Raw genomic sequence first — 22,801 nt, forward strand, 5'->3', positions numbered from 1 at the left:
GGGGCGTAGTTTCCAGGGATATATTTATATCATGCTTCACGCTGCAACCCCCCAATATTCAAGCCAAATCTACGCCCTTGTTCTCAGCAATATAAAAGGGCAGTTTTGTGGGACATTTTAAATATAAATTGATTTTAAAGAAGAAAAACATTTGTTTTTGTTCATTTTTAACAAGTAAAATAATAATAATAATATTTTTTAAAGAGTTTTTGTTAATAAAAAAAAACAAAAAAAAAAAAAACGAGCAGATGTAAATTTGAGAAATAAATCTGTCATATGTGAAGAAGTGAATGGTGACTGGAAAAGAGCAGAAAACTTTTACTGCTAAAATCCCCCAGCTAAAACAAATCTAATCTGATTGGCTGATTTTAGAGGGTTTTTGAACATTAAAATAATATTTAAAAATAATATATATTTCACATGACTTTGTCCGACGTGACAGCGTTTTGTACGGTCTGATAAATGTGTTCTCAGCAATATAAAAGGGCAGTTCTGTGGGACATTTTTAAATATAAACTAATTCTAAAGTTTTTGTTCATTTTTATCAAGTAAAAAAAAAAAAAAGACAGGTACATTTGAGAAATAAATCCGTCGTATGTGAAGAAGTGACTGGTGACTGATGGACGGGACGGGGGTCTGGGCGGAAAGCGCAAGCGGCGCGTGAGTGACGTTATGTGAGGGCGGGAGAGAGAGAGAGAGAGAGAGAGAGAGAGAGAGAGAGAGAACGGACACCGGACTCCATTACCGCGAAACCTTCAGGAGCTCAGCCGCAGCTGGACTTTCACGAGGACCCTTTCCTCATGATAGGATTAAACACACGACTGAAGGAAAGAAAGCTCGCGGACTGTTGAAGTTGTGGACATTGAAGCGTGTTTCGAGGATTTGTGAAGGTTAGTGAACGCGATGATTTCACCCCTCAGGATTTGTCTGGCGTACTCTGCAACTCTCAACACAAATCCCGCTGTTGTACGCTGCAAAATTGACTACTCGCTTTGTTTTGAAAACATACTGTCATATGACATCAAAAGGAGTTTAAATGAGCACTTTCTTGCGCGTTGTTGTTTTGTATCCATTGACCTGACTGTCTTTATGTAGTTTGGAGCGGGGCTGCTGACGTCACCAGAGCCCGAGCTCAGCGTCAGTTTACCGTTAGTTGCGCGAGCTACAGGTCCAATTTCACAAATCTAACACCGTAACTAGGATTTGAGACAAATCTCATTCTAAAGAGCTTTGCTTCACATTGTTCTCTTTGCCACTTGTTTGTGATTTTAGATTGACATTTTAATGCCACTATTACCTTTAGTAGATATTTCATCTGCTCACCATGTTTTTAGACCAACCTGTATCTCGGTCTGAAGACCTTTGCTGTTTGTTGTTGCTGATAAACTTGACAGATTCATGCTTCTTTTGCTCTTATGTCACTGTTTCTAAAGGATGGCGTTGGACGGGATACGGATGCCAGATGGCTGCTACGCAGATGGGACCTGGGAACTGAAGATGCATGTCACTGACCTCAACAGGGACGTGTCTCTGAGAGTCACCGGGGAAATTCACATCGGCGGTGTGATGCTCAAACTCGTGGAGAAACTTGGTATGTACTCTGCTTCCACCCTTCCGGATGTGTGCCTGACCTTTGTGTTTGGAGGGTCCAGATTGAGCTGAATGAAGTTGGTCATATGTCTAGGTTTCCCACAGTCATGGAAAACCTGAAAATATTAGGGGATTTTTTAATGGTGATTTCCAGGCATGGAAAATATATGTAAATTCATTGGGGAAAAAGGTGTGGGAGCCCTGTACGTTGGGGTGGTACTTTGAGGTAGAGGTCTGCAACCCGACCCAGTCCTGACGGGACCTGAAAAACCATCGGGTTTCAGGCCGGGTTCAGGTCAGTTTTTCAAGTATGACTTCGGGTCGGGTTTGGGTTTGCAATAAATACAAAAATAAGCAGGCCTACCTAACTTGCTCTGCACATGCAGTCTCACTCACAGACACGGGCGAACTGACAAGTTAGGGGCCGTTCACACTGAACGGGTTTTTGCACATCTACACTCTTTTTCCATGGATTTCTTGTAAACACTACTTGCGCTACAAACACTACTCTATGCAAGTACGTGAATGCAGACGCATCTTGTAATGCAAGCTCGATTTAACTCGTCGTTGTGTTCTGAAATGAGGCAGACCGCAATTCATGACCCAACGCAAGTACGCATTGCATTCTCAACATTGCCACAAGGGGCGCTATAGTGAGATTAGTGTGAACACTTCTATGGTGAGTTTTTTCTTTCAGCTCAACTACTGTCATGATGGAGCAACAGTTTGAAGAGAATATTGCTGAGCACGTAAGTTAAAGTCAGTATATTAATAGCAACTTACCTGAATAATAACACATCCAGTGATATGGCACAGATGTTTGAAGGTAACCCTATCTCCCCCTTGAGTACTGAGATTTGTTCCCGCCACGCTAATGCAAGAACGGACGTTAAGCATGTTTAAGCAGACCACGCATTGGCAGTGCGGTGGCCAAGTGCTTGCATCTGTGTTCACGTACTTGCGTAGAGTATGTTTTGGCATTTACTGTTGCACCAAGCCTCGTTTTTTCTTCAGCATCTTGCAGAGGACCTCACATTTTTACACACTGTGTCGAGTTAAAAAGAACTTAGTTACAAAAGCATGCCGAGACACCTGCGTTCTGTGCCATTCGTTGCACTGGGTCTATCATGATTTTAGCGCAGGTTATTTGTCCGAGTTATTTGTTCAAGTAATAGTTCACCCAAAAATGAAAATTCTCTCATCATTTACTTTCCCTCATGCCATCCCAGATGTGTATGACTTTCTTTCTTCTGCAGAACACAAACAGATTTTTAGATGAATATTTCAGCTCTGTAGGTCCTTACAATGCAAGTGAATGGGTACTAAAATGTTGAATCTCAAAAAGCACATAAAGGCAGCATAAAAGTAATCCATACGACTCCAGTTGTTTAATCCAGGTTCATTATATAGAGTCTGGTTTTGAAAGTAAAAATCCCATTAGTTTTTTTCCATTGGGGAATTGATTATTAATGCAAACATATAAACTTTTAAAGACAGACCTACCATGAACGAGGTTGTTAATCAATGGTATTTGCTTCTGTTGAAGCCATCAGTTCGTGTTGTTTCAGCTTCGTGTTTAATAGCATAATTCCTGGTGAAGAACTACACTAACCATCATCCTGCAGAAAAAGATCCACCAATCAGAGGGTCATGTCAAACAAAGCACGCCTAAAGGGCTCTGCAGAGACCGCCCACTGCCATGATGCACTGTGAATAACGCAATTAAGTCACTCTCCCAATATGTCTGAATAATTTGCTATTTACTTTAAAAATATTGATCTACACTGATAATCAACAGTGCTTTTATGAAGACCTCTTTGAAAAGCCTATGAAGAAAATGAATGGAAAAATACTTCCAGAACCAGGGTGGTTAAAAGTGGGTGGGCACTGTTGCTCTCTTTTACCGTCATACAGTGCACTCTCACATCAAGATGAGACTTAATGTAATGTATTCCCATATTAAAATAAAAAATTGTGTCAGAGACTTTATTTCATTATTTGGTTATTTTAGCATAAATAAAAAAGCCTCATAGTTTGGAATTGCATTAAAAGGCAGAACATTTGTAAATTCATCCTTGTTGTTTGCAACTTTAGAACAAATTAGCCTTTGTTTTCCATGATCTTCCCATTCCTTAAAGACAGGGTCATATGGAAGAGCGAGATAGAGAACACATGTGAGCCTCCCTTGTGGGGGAATGACATTATTTGCAGCTACATTCCACTGCTTCTGGATTTCAACAGAACTGACTGATGTGCTGCTCTCTTGTTTTGTGTACTTGTGAAATACTGAGACAAGACAACCCCTTAAAAGCAAGCTTTTAGTCCCACAAGTGAAAACTATCATACATGGCATCTGTTTTTTGTTTTTTTGTGTTTTTTTCAGTGGATGAGACACACCAGGAACTCCTGTGGTTCTAACTTTATTTCTGGCCAAAGATGTAAAAACAGCTATGTTTGAGGGCGAACTTGTGAGAAAAATCGTTAAGTCTTAACCATTAGGAACGGGAGACTATGCCACTTACCCCTATGTGTTCATGCGTTAACACTGCATACACAGTTCAGGAATGTGCACTGGTGGTATAAGGCAGGTTGTGCTAGTTTAAAGCACATGTTAGTTATTTACACCTCAGAGAGAGAGAGACTTTGAAACATCAGCTCTCAGGGCTGTGACTCTCCATCCTCTGACGCGTGAAGGTACCTGGACCAAAACAGAAGCATTGTTGTACTCATCTGTGGGTCTTGCTGTCTTAATGATTTTGCAGAATGTTTTTTGGATAGGCTCCTGCTTCAACAGATCAGCTGTACAGTGGAGTTCTTCAATGCTCCCAGTATTGGTTTTGCTTCAGAACCCAGATATTACATTGCACATCAAGTGGCAGCCCAAAACTGTACCAGATTCTTTTATCTTAAAAAATGTCAACAAAAATGTCCTTAAAGTTAATCATTGAAATGTATTAGCCTAATATTACTTTGAACTGCATAGGTCCAACAATATAACAGTAACAGTATGTTTTGTTTGGCACATTTCTCTAAGGATTCTTTTTTAGAACTATATGTAAGGAATTGTATAGTCCTTTTTATCACAAAATAAACCATGATCAGGACTCTAAGGAGCTTCAAAGTTTTGGACTCTGCTGACTTGCATTGTATGGACCTACAGAGCCGAGATATTCTTCTAAAAAATGTCAAATGTTTTCTGCTGAAGAATGGTGTGTAAATGATGTGTCTGTTGTGTAGTATGTGCTCTGCTACGACAACAAGACGACAGATGACAAGAAATATTGTTGTGTAATGTGAGCTGTGCAGCTATACAGGTAGTCTGACAGTCGTGTAGTGAGGGCATGGCTTTAGTTTACTTATACACTAGAGAAAGCCCACAGAGCATTTAACAGATAGGAATGTGTAAGATCCGTTTTGAGGGTGTGTATGGTACAAGAAATGCAGGTCAGTTTAAAATCAAGTGGGAATACTGTGACATGGATTTCCTAAAAGCACAACTGGACTGTCTGAAATGTTTTGCACCGACAGTGGCCAGCTTAACTATCATAATTGTTTTGAGAAATGAACAGCGTATGATAGCCATGATTGCATGACAGAGTTCATTGACTCAATAAGGCTCAGAAAAGTTGAAAGCTGTGTGTTGCTGTTTGTGTTTCTTGAGAGCGATTTGCCACTAATCTAGTTTTATTCTTGCCCTTCCCTCTGCTATAATGTTGTTGAATACTTGAGAACAGGCGCCTCTAAATTTTCCTCGAGTGACCATTGTCACATGTTTTCATGAGCTCTGTGATTGGTTGAGCAAATGGTGGGTCAAATGACTCTTTTGTGACTTTAATTTTGCCCTTGTGAGTCCAACCTGTCTATTGCACTTTAAGAAGACAAAAATACCATGCGCCTCTGGCATTCGTGACCTTTCTGTATCCTAAAATGTGTTCTGTACCATTGACACGGTATGCCAGTCCAGCAGATCCTAAACACATGAATGTATTATTCCTTATTTGAAATGTGTAGTTTGGTCTAAATCAGTAGTTCCCAAACTTTTTATAGTGGCGTACCCCTCCAAACATTCAACATCCTTTCACGTACCCCCTCTCTAATGCATAGATAACATTCACACATGGTATTTTGAAAATATGTATATTTACACAATTATCTTTGTAAAACGCTCCTTTATATTAAACATGTTATATTTGTATGTTATATTAATCATATACATGCTGAATAAATGGCTTACTGATTGAGAGATGCTAGATATGATATAACTGCATAACTTAAACTCCCCCCCTTATCACGCCACGGTATGCAAGAATAGCGGTCGGTTCTGTGCCTGGAATTGCGCGACATTGCAGGTACGGCATTGCCTGCCGACTTCGAACATTATGGGTAGGTATCTGTGCAGTTGCGTGATCAGCTCAATGTTTGACACTGTTAGCAAGGTTGAGCTCATTTGCTGAAAAAGCATCATGCAACAATTTAAAAACAGGTCTCTAGCGTGCGAACAAATGTGAGTGAAAAATACTGCGTGTGAATGTGGAAAATGATTTGGCCGCACCGGATGTCTGACACCTGTCATCAAAGCTTATGAACTTATATCATCAGAATCAAAACTACCTATGCATCTAACCTTAAATACAAATTTCATTTTAAACTGCAAAAAACAATCAAACAAACAGACAAACTAAAATCATGGACAACTCACATGTGCGGGTCTGGCAAAATGTCACCTAGCAGTATGCTGGGCTGGCGAAAAAAGATACTTGTGTGACGCACGACGCATGAGTAGATGCATTTTGTTAACTGCATATTTATATGACCTTTATGACACAGCCATTTTGGTGTTTCTACACTAGAGGGCACACAAAATTATTTTTGCCAGTGAGAAATACATGAACTGGGTTTGGATGATATTTTAGACTGTGATGAAATTAAAAGAATGGTAAATCTCAGAATTTTATTTGTGTACCCCCATTATCACCTCACGTACCCCCAGGGGTACGCATACCCCAGTTTGGGAAACACTGCGCTAAATGAAGTGGAGCTTGAATGCACTGCAAGTGTCTAATTTGAGCCTACTTGTTGCGGTCTTCCAAGTCTTACACCCTCGATATATTCTGTGTCCTGCTCATCTAAAAGCTCAATATTAGATCTAATGGAATAAATAAGAATGCCAGGAAAGTACTCTCTCATTGATTACTATGGTCATTTCCTGAAAAAGCATTTTAGCAGATTCCATTCAATAATTAATGATCAGGGGCCTCGATAGTTCTTATTTCTGCCATTGACCTTAAACCCTTAGTTTTGCCTGTTCAGTGAACAGTATGTACTTCACCTTCCAGTAGCAATGTGATTTGGTTGTAATTGAAACTGCTTCAGGTTCAACACGTGCTTCAGAAAACAGAGATTGAAAAAAAAAAGGAGAAAATAAAGGGGAATTCACACAGTGATTTGTAACAACAAAACTACCTGAAGTCATTGTCAATGAGAGTTTGTTGATTTGAAGCAACATCAGTGACTTCAATCAGTGATTGTTTTCTGTCCATGTGATCATTAATGAAATGACCCATCAGAAATCAAGATCTCTCTGTAGCTTTTTTCTGCACTATTTGCAGTGTTCTTACAAGGTCCTTGAAGTGCTTGAATTTATCTTTTAGAAATTTAAGTGCGAGAATACCTGGAAAATTGCCTTGTTTTGTTGAAAAGTGCTTCAAAGTGCCTGAAATTAAAACCAAACCTTCCGTGTAATGTGTGTCCATCAAAGATCCATGCACTCCTCTTTCATTAAATAATGTGTCTTTTAATAGCTTTTCTGTTCCAGGGCTCTACAGTCTTTGCAAGTGAAATTTACTGCGTGCTAATGTGGAAAATTATTTGGCCGCACCGGTGTGAGTTACATCTGACACCTGAACTTATGAACCTATATAGTACCATCAAAATAAAAACTGATGATGGTTGATGATTTAAGTGGACTTTCTTACTTGGTTTTATCTGTCAAAATAATGGACAGCATATTAATTATCCGTCAGTTTTTTAACATTTGTTAAATGACGGATGTCTTATAAACGTGGCGCTAATGCACGAGATGCAGAAAAAGTGGTGATACCTGGTGCAACCAACAAAGACATGCATGTTTACATTAATGAACAATTACAAAACCAAATATACGAACGTAAAAACAGGCATCTTCAGTGAAGAATGTGAGGTATTTTGTGTGTGCAATTTTGCACCATAGAAAATGTATTGTTAACATTTTTTAATAAGGATTATTGCATTATATATATCATAACAGATTATTAGTAAAAACTACAGTACATTCAAAAAGTTATGAAAGTTTGATTAATATACTGTATGTACTGTAAATTTGACGTATGGAGTCATGTGACAAAACAACATGGTGCTGATCAGAACAGAGTTTGTTTTTGGAGTACAGTAACAAAACTACATCTGGTAATAAACCTAATTACGTTTTTACACTGAAACCTGTTTGAGTCAAAAGATTAGAGTCTCTAGTTTCATCCGATATGCCATTATGCCATGCTACTAAACGAAATGTACACAAATGAGTACAATAGCACTTTTTCATGATTTCAGGATTTTTTTCAGGTTTAGGATAAAAATAAGGTGCATTTCAAACTGTTCTGTGACCAGTGCAGACAGACAGCACACTTGAGGTTAAGTCATTCCCTAATTAGGGAGCAAGGGAGCATCCTATAGTGCTCTTTGCAGCTTGGTGCATTCAATCCAAACTTCCTATTTAAAGTTCAGTTTCAGGCTGCAGATGATGTTTGAACCACTGAACATGCTTGGCAGACATGGGACAATGGTAATCAGTACTTAAAATCTGAATTTATAATTTACAATTTTATTTTAACATCGTTGGCTGTGATTGGATGATGCTGGCCATTACTTGTATCAGATTTAATTATGCTAATTTCTAATTGGTTAAATGCTTCTGCACTGGCTATCACTTGTTCATTTGATAAACAAAGAAAAGAGAGAACATAGAGATTTTGTTGCCAAAGTAGATAAAAAAAATTGTAACATAAAAGTCAAATCAAGTCCAATCATTTTTTATTTGTGCTTTTCCCAATACACATTGTGAAAATCAGCTGTACTGTCTGTAACGTCTTAAACACATGAATAACCAACACTCAAATAAACAGTTTGATTAAAAAAAAAAATCTAACTTTTCTGTGGCTTGGTATTATGTAAAATTTCACAACTTAGTTATACTGTCCACATATGTGGACATAAATTTAAGAAAATATATATATTATTCTTCTCTAGATTTTTAAATTGTACACTATTTTAAACAGTGACAGCAATTTTTTTTGTGAGATAATAATAATTGATAAAATGTTAAATATTCACATTTTTAAAAATCTAATGTGATTATACAAATGACAGATCAAATGATATGTATATATATATATACATACACACACACACACACACACACACACACAGAGTTGTGGCCAAAAATATTGGCACCCTTGGTAAATATGAGCGAAGAAGGCTGTGAAAAATGTCTTTATTGTTTATCCTTTTGATTTTTCATTCAAAGTATTCACAAAAATCTAACCTTTATTTGAAGTAAACTAATTGAAGGAGGGGGAAAATCTCATAATTTAATATTTTTCTCCTAAACACATTTGCCACATTTATTGGCACCCCTTGAAATTCTTATGAGTAAAACATATCTGAAGTATATTCCCATTCATATTTAAAAAATTTTTTTTTAGTACACCTGGGTGACTAGGTGGGAACATGAAATTGTTCAGCCATGACTTCCTGTTTCACAGGGGTATAAATATTAGGTAACACACAGGCCAAATTCCCTCAATCATCGATCACAGTGGATTAGACTAAAGAATATTTTTCTGATGTGCGGCAAAAGGTTGTTGAGCTTCACAAAATGGGAAGTGGCTATAAGAAAATAGCCAAAGCACTGAAAATGCCCATTTCCCACTGACTATCACCCCTGGAGTCGCGAGTTCGAATCCAGGGTGTGCTAAGCTTACAGCCAGGTCTCGTAAGTTACCAAATTGGCCCGGTTGCTAGGGAGGGTAGAGTCACATTGGGTAACGTGGTCGCGATTAGTGGTTCTCACTCTCAATGGGGCGTGTGGTAAGTTGTGCGTGGATCGCGGAGAGTAGCATGAGTCTCCACATGCTGTGAGTCTCCACGGTGTCATGCACAACGAGTCACGTGATAAGATGCACGGATTGATGGTCTCACACCCGGGTTGAGGTGAGGAACCACGCCACCACAAGGACCTGCTAAGTAGTGGAAATTGGGCATTCCAAATTGGGGGAAAATGGGATAAAAAAAAAAAGAAAATGCCCATTTCCACCATCAGGGCAATTAACAAATTCCAATCAACTGGAGATGTTACGAATCAGCCTGAAAGAGGAAGTGTGTCTATATTGTCTCCATGCACAGTGAGGAGGATGGTTCAAGTGGCAAAAAATTCTCCAAGGAATATATATATAAAAAGAAACGTCCCTTTTTCAGGACACTGTATTTTAAAGATAATTTTGTAAAAATCCAAATAACTTTACAGATCTTTATTGTAAAGGGTTTAAACAATGTTTTCCATGCTTGTTCAATGAACCATAAACAATTAATGAACATGCACCTGTGGAACGGTCGTTAAGACACTAACAGCTTACAGCCGGTAGGCAATTAAGGTCACAGTTATAAAAACGTAGGACACTAAAGAGACCTTTCTACTGACTCTGAAAAACACCAAAAGAAAGATGCCCAGGGTCCCTGCTCATCTGCGTGAATGTGCCTTAGGCATGCTGCATGGAGGCATGAGGACTGCAGATTGCAATGTCCGTACTGTGAGACGCCTAAGACAGCGCTACAGGGAGACAGGAAGGACAGCTGATCATCCTCGCAGTGGAAAACCACGTGTAACAACACCTGCACAGGATCGGTACATCCGAATATCACACCTGCGGGACAGGTACAGGATGGCAACAATAACTGCCCGAGTTACACCAGGAACGCACAATCCCTCCATCAGTGCTCAGACTGTCTGCAATAGGCTGAGAGAGGCTGGATTGAGGGCTTGTAGGCCTGTTATAGGTCCTTACCAGACATCACCGGCAACAAGGTCGCCTATGGGCACAAACCCACCTTTGCAGGACCAGACAGGACTGGCAAAAAGTGCTCTTCACTGACGAGTCGTTTTGTCTCACCAGGGGTGATGGTCGGACTCATGTTTATCGTCAAAGGAATGAGCGTTACACCGAGGCCTGTATTCTGGAGCGGGATCGATTTGGAGGTGGAGGTCCGTCATGGTCTGGGGCGGTGTGTCACAGCATCATCGGACTGAGCTTGTTGTCATTGCTGGCAGTCTCAACGCTGTGTGTTACAGGGAAGACATCCTTCTCCCTCATGTGGTACCCTTCCTGCAGGCTCATCCTGACATGACCCTCCAGCATGACAATGCCACCAGCCATACTGCTCGTTCTGTGCGTGATTTCCTGCAAGACAGGAATGTCAGTGTTCTGCCATGACCAGCGAAGAGCCCGGATCTCAATCCCATTGAGCACATCTGGGACCTGTTGGATCGGAGGGTGAGGGCTAGGGCCATTCCCCCCAGAAATGTCCGGGAACTTGCAAGTGCCTTGGTGGAAGAGTGGGGTAACATGTCACAGCAAGAACTGGCAAATCTGGTGCAGTCCATGAGGAGGAGGTGCACTGCAGTACTTAATGCAGCTGGTGACCACACCAGATACTGACTGTTACTTTTGATTTTGACCCCCCGCTTTGTTCAGGGACACATTATTCCATTTCTGTTAGTCACATGTCTGTGAAACTTGTTCAGTTTATGTCTTAGTTGTTGAATATTTTTATGTTCATACAAATATTTACACATGTTAAGTCTGCTGAAAATAAAAGCAGTTGAAAGTGAGAGGACGTTTCTTTTTTTTTGCTGAGTTTATATATAATATATTCCTCGCAAAAATATGTCCCTGAGCCAGGCTAGGGAAAGAAAAAACAAGTATAGCTGTCCCTTGCCTGTTATAGAGAAGTTTTGATTGCAACCTGTCATATTTTCAGGACATGTTCTGTTCGTTGTTTCCAGTTTTTTTTTATCAAACTGCACAATGAAGACTCTAAGACATTACAGATTTTACAGCTTCTTTTTCTGATAAAGAATAATTTTCTGTAAAGCTGCTTTTAAATGATGTGTTTTGTGAAAAGCGCTATTTAAATAAAAATGACTTCAGTTTTATTGCTTGTCCTCCACATGATCGGCCTGATTGTACGTTTGTTTGTGATCTTTTTTTTATAGTGAAAGGTATAGGAGGAACTCTTATTATTTGAACTTAAGCATTTAAATTGTGTTTTACAGAACTTTATTCTGATGATGAATTATTGTATCGTACACAAACCTAATCGAAAAATAACCACATCTTCCCACCCCTAATACAAACACATAATGTAAATTTTTAGCTGTAAGAAAACCGATCCAGTTGTCAATTAAAAATAGAATGACATTGTATTTTTACAGGCAGTCTATCCCATTTGTGGAATGTGAATACATGGGATTTTAAGAATCGAAATCGGGACCGTTCAAATGAAGATCGTGATTAATCAGAAAATCTGTATTTTTCTCAACAAACAAGGCTATATGATAGAGCAATACCAAGTGTTTTTTTAAACGGTGTATGTATTACAACTCCCTTCTCATCGGGCAAGGACTTCAGCCAGTGCTGTTTAAATCATATTTATTATGAGTAAGCAGAGACATCATTAAATGAAGCAGGGCACATTTTGTACAGACTCTGTAGCACAGTAATAGTGTAAGAATCTGCAGTGTGTCGTCATGATGTGTGTGCTGGCCAAAAGAAACCCTGCCCTCTTAAGGCACTGAAGAATACACTCATAAACAATCATACACACACTCGCTGATACTGGGGAGGGGAATGTGTATTATTAGAAGTTGAAAAGGAAACCCTAAAAAGAAAATGAGCTCAAAATGACATCAGAGAGAAGGTTGTGAAAAGGACAGCACATTTATTTGAGACCTCTTGACCAAACCGTCATTTGTTCCAAGAGTTCGGTTAGCCTTTTAGAGCTATAAAAGAGATTGTAGGATAAGTGGTGAGTTTAGTTGATGAAATAGACTTTCCGCTGTGGTGAGAAGGGTGGGGTTGTACACGCATGTCAAGCACAGTTTTGTGACGTGGGATGCTTAGGGAGGAAAAAAATTCACAAAAGTATTCTGGCAAACAGGAAATGACTTAGCATTTGGCTCGTTCCCTGGACAATGCCGTCATCCCAGTATTTTCTGCTGCAGCTCTCAGATTAATTGTATTAATGCGATTTTGCTGTCATAAATGAGTTTTGCAGATGTTTATAATCTGACCAAAAATTAAATTGAGTAATGGAGTATATTCCTAGTAATTCAGAAAAAAGGTCTAAATGTGAGTAATGTATATATGATAGTCACAAAGAAAATGATTATCTAGAGTGAGTGAAGGATACTTCCTATCCTATACTATCCTACTCTAATCATAGCAGAGCTGCAGAGAGAGGAATGTGGAGATTGTAAGGAAATGCACGGGATTTATCAGAGGATGCATCACTTCCTGTGTCATTTCCTCCCTTTTCCTTCCTTGTTTCAAGAGATTTGTGGAGGTTCTTGACCTGCCCAACTAGAGCTGGGTGATATTTTGAATATTCACAAAATATAGTGCTATAATTTATAATTATTATCAATACTTTTTTATAGGTATTATTAGGGATGCACTGATATGAACATTTTTGGCTGATACGTATACCGATTTAAGTTGGCTGATTCCTGCCACTTACCTTATTTTGTCATCAGGTCACTGTTTTGCTCAGGAATTATGTTTTAAAAATGTTCAAAGAGCTACAAAATCAATAAATAATTTCCATTGAACATGGATCTGGATCTGTTGAACACACGAGAGGCCAACATTTTAAAGAGAGCCACAATGAAAGATAAGAAGATAGAAGATAAAAAGATATAATATAATATAATATATATATATATATATATATATATATATATATATATATATATATATATATATATATATAAAAATAGCTAACCTTCTGTTTTTGAAGTTCAAAACAACAGAACTCACATTTTACATGTACTGTATATAATTGAACATCACATTCATACTATGCATATATTGGGCAATACCACAGAAATGTCAACAACATGGAAAAATAAAACGTTTAAACCAAAGGAGCAAAACAGCCTTTTAAGTTTTATTGTGGTATGATTGATTATGGATAATGCCGTCCAGACCGCTAGAGAGCGCTGCTTGCTTACACAATGCTGACTGAAGCGCTGATTGCAGTCTATTTTAAAACACAGCCTTTCAAGCTTTAGTAATCGCACAAGACCTTATTGCGATTTCAGTCTTAACTCAATTGATCTTGCAGCCTTGATGGATACCATACCAATGTCGCAGAAGTCAAAGTTTGCTGTTTTCAAAGTGTTTTGGATGGTTTTACCTCATCATGAATAGGTAAGTGAAGCTTTTTCAAGTGTCACGTAACAGCAGTTTTTTGTCATTAATGTGAGAATGATTATAAATTAAATATTGCTTGTTCTTAGGAGTGCCAAGCCTTCTACATTCTGTGATTATCATTATTTCTGGATTGTGTATTTGAATTCAAAGTGTTTTTATAAAGTTTGTTTTTCATATAGGCGTTTTCATGCTTAAAACCGATATACTGATGGTTTTAATTTGGTAAATAATTGGCTGATAAATATCGGCGGCCAATAAATCGGTGCATCCCTAGTTATTATTATGATAATTAACAGCAACAACAATCATAATTCAGCAAATGGAAGCAGAAATGTAGGTTGTGCACTATAAAAGTGGGGGCAGTGGTAGCTTAGCGGTTAAGGCTCTGGGTTACTGATCAGAAGGTCAGGGGTTCAAGCCCCAGCACCGCCAAGATGCCACTGTTGGGCCCTTGAGCAAGGCCCTTGACCCTATCTGCTCCAGGGGCGCTGTATCATGGCTGACCCTTCACTCTGACCCCAGCCTAGCTGGGATATGTGAAAAAGAATTTCACTGTATATGTGCAAATGTATAATGTGTGTGATAAAAAAATTTAAGCCAGCACAACAAAAGAATCTTAGTACCAATTTCCCCTAGCTTTTTCTTGTTTACTCAACTTTTGTAAATAACAGTTATAGTGACTGAAAAAAGCTGTCAGTGATTTAAAAAAAAAAATTTAGTTGAGGTAACTTAAGATTTTTAGTTTTCTTGTGAGGTGCAACTATGCCATAACAGATTTGTTTAAGTTGAACCAATTCAGATTTTCTTTTCTTTTTTTCTGAAGTTGAGTGAACAAAAAATACTATTGGAAATTGGTACCAAGTAATATTACATTTTTCGAACTACAATAACATTGCCCTAGTCAAAAACTGAAAACAGTGAGACAATTTTTACAAAACATTATTTCACAAACCTGTTAAAGGCATGAGGATCAGAATTTCTTTTAAAGGAATTGTTCACCCAAAAATTGTAATTCTCTCAGCATTTACTCCCATATGATGTCTCAATCTTGTTCTTCGGGATGCACACAAAGATAGATTCATAGATTTAAGCTGTTAAAATCCATTCAATGCATGTCAATGGTGTGCAGAAATAATTGACACATGTACACATTTGTAACGGGGTAAGGAATGGGCAAGAAGAAGGTGGGAACCGGCAACAGTCAACGTAAAGTTTAATGATGAAACTCAACATAAAAAAAACAAATGCAGACACACGTGTAACGCATCCGCGGGCGTGTCTCTCTCTCTCGAACTTGTGCCTCCAACTCATCTTTATCCCCCTGATTAGCCCGAGCCCTCCTCCTCGTCACAACATTTAATCACACATTTACTGTAATTGCAAAAGATTTTTGTGATTTATATTTGCAACGTAAACAATCATTTCTGACTTCTACATTCATAATTGTCAAATACAGAAGTAGCAGGCGTTTGGAATAAAGTTTTGGATAAAAACCATTGATATTTCTCACTTCGCGCTGATAGTTTTGAATGAATGCATCACATCCGGTTGGGCGTTCACAGACGGTCTAGTTGCATAAGTTGAAATATTTCAACGCAGCCGAAGCTCAAATCAGATCTGAAAATGTTGCAGTCAGAAAAGGTCGCAAGCCAACGCAGCTCCCGTGCGACTCTCCATTGGAAATGAATGACTTCTGGTCTATCGTCTGTCATTTGTCAGATGCAGTGAAAAGGTGGCTTAAGAGTGAGATAATGAGAATATTGTTAAAGGTACGGAGCACTTTATTTCTTGATGATTGAAAACTGATTGCAGCATATGTATTTTGCAGCTCAAATTTTCCTCTAGGGCTGCACAAATCATAATTGTCAATTATTTCTCTTGAAATTGTAATTGCGATTTATTAATTTCAATTGAATAGAATTGATGTCAAAATTGTGTGGGACCACTGCATACCATATTCTTTATGTAGGCTACTCGTATGTTTCTGAATTGCTTTATTTTAATTACATGAAAAACAAAAAGTGTTTTTCAAATTTTGAATAAATTATACACAGAAAGTGAGCATTACTGATATGCCTTTAGACTAATTTAAACACCTTAAACCATTTTACACCTATGCCCATGGTGTTCAGTGTGCAAGGAGGTTTCTTCTCTAATGTGATGATGCTGGTCTTCAGGGCACTCTAATCTATGATACAGGAAGTAGTTACACTAAGAAGCAGCCCTACCCAGTACAGAGCTTTCCTGTTACATTGATCAAAGCTAGCTGTGATTTAGTGCTTCGAGTCTGGATTTGTCAGAGAGGGGAAGCAGTAGTATGTCTGCTCTGTGCTGGTTCCAGAAGGTGGTGAATTTTAGAGGCCCTAATGTAAGCATGTTGAAATAAGTGAAAATGTATAATATTTATAGGTTTTGAGCATTTTACTATTTTGGCTACATTGCAATGAGCAAAAGTAAAAAAAAAAAATTAAAAAAAAAAATGTTGCATGGTCATCATCAATTTGTTTTCCTGATCAAACATTACTGTCAGTTATGAGTATTTGGATAACCATTCACATCCCTAGTATGCAACAAACAATCAAGTGTGAAAACGGCCTTTTAGAGAAAACATTTCAAAGTAGTGATCACACAGTGTTTGTGCATCTTTGATGAAGCTTTAGTGGAACATACTTGATTGTAGGGATGCATTGATCCAAAATTGGCATATTGATACCGATATTTGATTATTTAGAAGAACATCTACAGATACCGATTGTTTGGTGTTTCTGCTTTTTTATATTACCTTGTTTCAAATCACGAATTAATGAATTACAAATACACACAGAAAAATTCTTTCTCTACACGTTATCCATGTTTTAGAGTAACTGTTCTCAGTTATAAACAAAACATTGAAACATAAAGCACATTATTAACTTAAATTAACATTCTTAAGACACATTAACTGGATTGTAAATGATGAAGCTTGTCTCCTCTGCTTTAGCTTTAACAAACTAAGAATATTCCTTGCTGTGTGGAGCTTTAGGGTGAGTAATCAAATTAGTTATGAGTATAAGTTGTAACGGTAGTTCCACCTTGTGAAATTCTAGCAGCACAAAACTTACAAATGGCAACTCTGTTATCATTGTCACCCAGTTCAAAGTAATTCCACACAAGAGGCAATTTCATCTGCTGTTTTTAAACAAGCTGATATCTGATAGTTGATTGAGATAACATATCTACTTTATTGTCCCCGTAGGGAAATTTGGTTTGGACTCCAAGTTGCTACATCAAGATACTAAATGCTTTTACAATCATCCATACATTAAAAAAAAAAAAAAGAGTACCATACAATACATTAAAGACAATATACATAGTCTTAACAACTTTCATTTACACTCTGCTTAATTGGCTTGGTCTCATTGTAAACTGCTATTAAGAATTTTGAAAGATGTAGGCACAAATTAGTTATTGGGGCCATTACACATGGGACATGGAAACCCCAAGTGTCTAGTTCATTTTCATTAAGATGCATGTGGGGGGGCCTGGGTAACTCAGCAAGTAAAGACGCTGACTACCACACCTGTAGTCGCAAGTTCGAATCCAGGGTGTGCTGAGTGACTCCAGTCAGACTTCTTAAGCAACCAATTGGCCCGGTTGTTAGGGTGGGTAGAGTTACGTTGGGTTAACCTCCTCGTGGTCGCTATAATGTGGTTCGCTCTCGGTGGGGCGCGAGGTGAGTTGTGCGTGGATGCTGCAGAGAATAGCGTGAAGCCTCCACATGCGCTATGTCTCCACGGTAACCGCTCAACAAGCCACGTGATAAAATGCGCAGATTGACGTCTCGGACACGTAGGCAACTGAGATTCGTCCTCCGCCACCTGGATTGAGGCGAGTCTGCACTGCTCTTCACGTCAGGCACCGCGGAAGACACAAATATTTTATCTTTTTCTGAATGGCTGCGGCAGCCACGTCAATACAACATTTTACTGGGCTCATAACAGAATACTGAAAACATGGAAGAGAAGGTAATATTACATGTCATTGAATTTCCCAAATTATATATAATCCTTAAAAAATCATGTACGGAGATCCAAATAGAAAAGCCGGGACTTGGGAGCTGGTGAGTGCACTTGTTGATTTGCCAGGTAAAAATAAAGAGCATAATTAAGTGGGTGACATGAAGTTTATGCTAGTCATAAACCTTAAAGTATTTTATCTAATTGTAATGAAATTATAAATGACAACTTATAAATAAATGTGTATGGTTGAATTCTGCACAAAATTTGCATTAGGTTCTCTTCTAGGCAGATCACAATTCAGCAATAAATACAAGGATTTTAACTACTACTGTTAACTGAATAAATACAGATTTAACTACTGTGTTAACAGGCTTGGGCTGAATACTAATGGTCGACCAAAATCGCCGATGCGATAATTAAAGTCAGAATATCGTCCGATTTAACGGCCTCGGCGATATTTCAGTCGACCACTAGTATTCAGCCCAGAATACTAGTGTTTTCCCGATTGGCTGATTTGTTTCTTGAGGGTGCCGAGAATCGCCTACTTGCATGTGAAGTGACTGAGACATGTAAACGACCAGTCACGGTTCATTTTCTTGTTACATGCCATGGTGTTGCTACAGTAATAGACCTTGTGCAACACAGTGTCATTTAAACGGTCCAAATATCAGAGCAGCGATAGACGCGTTTGAGCTCATAATGTTAACGTGCTCACCTGTTTCATTCTCCCTCTCTCCTCAACAGTTCCCTGTAACTTTTAACTGTCTTGTCTAATGATTAAAAAAAAGCAAATATCAATAAAATTAATATCATATACCATCTGCAAATTTGCGCATATCTCGTTTAAATAGATGTAATAAACCAACCTCACACAACTTGAGCAGATCCAGTATCCTGTTGAGCGCTCATTTATTTACCTCTAAAGCACGTATTCTAACAGTCTCTCCTCAACAGTTCCCTGTCACCTTAACTTTATTTTCTAATGATAAAAGGCAAATATCAATAAAACTTCTATTATATACCGTTTGCAAATATGCAGATATCTCGTTTAAACAGATGTAATTCATGAACCTCATGAAAATCCAGCGTTTTCTTCCTGTCGAGCGCTTATCTTACTCTGAAGCACGTATTCTACCAGCCAGAATCAAAACTTCAGGATCAGGATCCAAAGTTCCTCTAATAATTCACAAATCATGACTGTCACTCCGTGACAATCAAAGCAGGTGATCCAGGCCGTTTAAACTGTCAGGAGATTGAGGCTCACGCTGGATCCGCACGAGCGCACGAGTGCAACTTCAAGGCTGCGTCCGAAACCAGGACAATGCTGCTTCTGGAGGCTTTATACAGAGGTAGGATGAAAATAAGGTGCTATTCATATTGTTCGGAGACCAGTTACCTTAAGAGTTACATTCATTCAAAACAGATGTCAGTTAAGCCAATATCTCATTAGGCAATAAGGTAGCAAGTCAGCTGCCAACATTTTCGGATGCAGCCCAAGGTAAAAGTACTTCAAGTGTGCTTTAAGTAAATGTCTTATTCACTATACACTGTGTGTACACTTGGTTTGATTCGGTATTTGAGTAAATGCAATTGCTAATGTGGACATGCCATGCATGGTTGCTGGACTACTGTGTGTACTGTTATTTCCTTTCTAATATATTAACAATTTCTTCATGTGCAAATAAATTACTAAAATTTGATGTATGTGTATGTATTTGTATTTGACTAAACAGAAATCTGAAGAAACTGCTATCTACCATTTAAAATACAATATTTGTTTTAGGTTTGTGTGAAATTGAGTAAATATAGTGCTAAATAAGTGTATATATATATATATATATATATATATATATATATATATATATATATATATATATATATACAGGTGCATCTCAATAAATTAGAATGTCGTGGAAAAGTTCATTTATTTCAGTAATTCAACTCAAATTGTGAAACTCGTGTATTAAATAAATTCAATGCACACAGACTGAAGTAGTTTAAGTCTTTGGTTCTTTTAATTGTGATGATTTTGGCTCACATTTAACAAAAACCCACCAATTCACTATCTCAACAAATTAGAATACATCATAAGACCAATAAAAAAAACATTTTTAGTGAATTGTTGGCCTTCTGGAAAGTATGTTCATTTACTGTATATGTGCTCAATACTTGGTAGGGGCTCCTTTTGCTTTAATTACTGCCTCAATTCAGCGTGGCATGGAGGTGATCAGTTTGTGGTACTGCCGAGGCGGTATGGAAGCCCAGGTTTCTTTGACAGTGGCCTTCAGCTCATCTGCATTTTTTGGTCTCTTGTTTCTCATTTTCCTCTTGACAATACCCCATAGATTCTCTATGGGGTTCAGGTCTGGTGAGTTTGCTGGCCAGTCAAGCACACCAACACCATGGTCATTTAACCAACTTTTGGTGCTTTTGGCAGTGTGGGCAGGTGCCAAATCCTGCTGGAAAATGAAATCAGCATCTTTAAAAAGCTGGTCAGCAGAAGGAAGCATGAAGTGCTCCAAAATTTCTTGGTAAACGGGTGCAGTGACTTCAAATCATCACAGACTGTGGAAACTTAACACTGGACTTCAAGCAACTTGGGCTATGAGCTTCTCCACCCTTCCTCCAGACTCTAGGACCTTGGTTTCCAAATGAAATACAAAACTTGCTCTCATCTGAAAAGAGGACTTTGGACCACTGGGCAACAGTCCAGTTCTTCTTCTCCTTAGCCCAGGTAAGATGCCTCTGATGTTGTCTGTGGTTCAGGAGTGGCTTAACAAGAGGAATACGACAACTGTAGCCAAATTCCTTGACACGTCTGTGTGTGGTGGCTCTTGATGCCTTGACCCCAGCCTCAGTCCATTCCTTGTGAAGTTCACCCAAATTCTTGAATCGATTTTGCTTGACAGTTATAAGGCTGCGGTTCTCTCGGTTGGTTGTGCATCTTTTTCTTCCACACTTTTTCCTTCCACTCAACTTTCTGTTAACATGCTTGGATACAGCACTCTGTGAACAGCCAGCTTCTTTGGCAATGAATGTTTGTGGCTTACCCTCCTTGTGAAGGTTGTCAATGATTGTCTTCTGGACAACTGTCAGATCAGCAGTCTTCCCCATGATTTTGTAGCCTAGTGAACCAAACTGAGAGACCATTTTGAAGGCTCAGGAAACCTTTGCAGGTGTTTTGAGTTGATTAGCTGATTGGCATGTCACCGTATTCTAATTTGTTGAGATAGTGAATTGGTGGGTTTTTGTTAAATGTGAGCCAAAATCATCACAATTAAAAGAACCAAAGACTTAAACTACTTCAGTCTGTGTGCATTGAATTTATTTAATACACGAGTTTCACAATTTGAGTTGAATTACTGAAATAAATGAACTTTTCCACGACATTCTAATTTATTGAGATGCACCTGTGTGTGTATATATATTAAATTGTGTGATATATCGGCCTATCGGCCACCCTGCTCTCTGGATATCGGCATCGGTTGACCACTACTGAATACTAAATACTTTCTCTTAAATGTATTAGGTAATGTATTCCGATACATCACATAAAAAGCATATTCAGAATACAAGAATACTTTATGAATACACAATAAAGGCACAATTCCACTCTTAACATCTAAGTGAGTCTCTAAGCCATACAAATCCAGCACAATTCCTGTAAAGGTGGTCACACACCGGACGAGATGAGCCACGTTGCGGCTAGGACATGGCACTGGCATCAAACACAGGGCATGTCGATGCGATTCAGGTGGCAGATAGTACACACAAAAGTTACCAAGGTTTTTTCCTTCTTCGAGAATGAACAAGGCTAGTGAAAATAGTATGTCCATTGATAATGATTTGGGTTGAATTTAATGGAAAATATGCGAGTTACGCTCCGTGGCGTGGCAGCAATTTGAGCAACCTCCTGAGTCGTAGCTGGGCACCGCCGACAGACACGGAGTGGTGGTGTGCGTACATTAATATCATTTTTTATTTTTTTATTTTAGAACACGCCATGTTGTCCGCCAGACGTGTCCAGTTTGCGACCCACGTTAAGTCTCCATTAACAGTAGATGTTAGCTCAGTAGTGCTGAAGTTTAAGGTTCACACTGTGATCACCAGTGCTGTTCCCTTCCCCCACACCGCTGTCCCCATACATATGCCAGTTTCCCAGTGCTGCTAACACTGGAAAAATAGTCAATAAGCAACCACAGTTTGTTCAGTAAGCCAACTCAAGCATGCATCTCTAGGTTTACTGTTACTCTTGGCACAAATGTGTGTAGTAAGAGTGGAAAAGGCATTTGTTTCAGTTTTTACACACAATTAGTTCATATTAAAATATAAATTATCTTTCCACACATTTGTTTAGGTATTTTACAACAGTGTTTCCTAACCTTTTTTTTTTTTTGTCTTATGTACCCCCACTGTCCCATTATAAGGCTCAAGTACCCCTTCAAGAGCTACTTTTAACTTTATCTAATAGACACAGTTATCATTGTCTTATAGCATTTAGCTATGAGTGTGATCCACACAAATAAAATAAAAAAAAAAATCAAGAGGTTTAATCACGATTAGTTGTAATTTTATTCAGTCAGTAGTTTTATAAATAGTCTATTCACAGCTTTAAGTCTAACCAAGCAAAATCAAAATCTTTCCAATTAGGAATGTGCAAAAGCACAGCAAGCTGTCGGCATGCTCGAT

General features: G+C 38.4%; 1 protein-coding gene across 4 annotated transcripts in view; it reads left to right on the plus strand.

Moving 5' to 3' along the window:
- The first annotated feature begins 712 nt into the window (after nucleotides 1-712).
- fermt2 (FERM domain containing kindlin 2) overlaps nucleotides 713-22,801 on the plus strand; it is a 100,761-nt gene continuing 78,672 nt past the window's right edge. For all 4 annotated transcript variants that reach the window (XM_051723203.1, XM_051723205.1, XM_051723206.1 and 1 more), the window contains exons 1-2: nucleotides 713-890; nucleotides 1,434-1,591. In XM_051723203.1, coding sequence (XP_051579163.1) covers nucleotides 1,435-1,591 — 157 coding nt within the window. In that variant the 5' untranslated portion in view covers nucleotides 713-890; nucleotide 1,434. The remainder of the gene's footprint in view (nucleotides 891-1,433; nucleotides 1,592-22,801) is intronic.

Source organism: Myxocyprinus asiaticus, chromosome 17 (assembly GCF_019703515.2).
Source record: "Myxocyprinus asiaticus isolate MX2 ecotype Aquarium Trade chromosome 17, UBuf_Myxa_2, whole genome shotgun sequence".
In the NCBI taxonomy this organism is placed as follows: Eukaryota; Metazoa; Chordata; class Actinopteri; order Cypriniformes; family Catostomidae; genus Myxocyprinus; species Myxocyprinus asiaticus.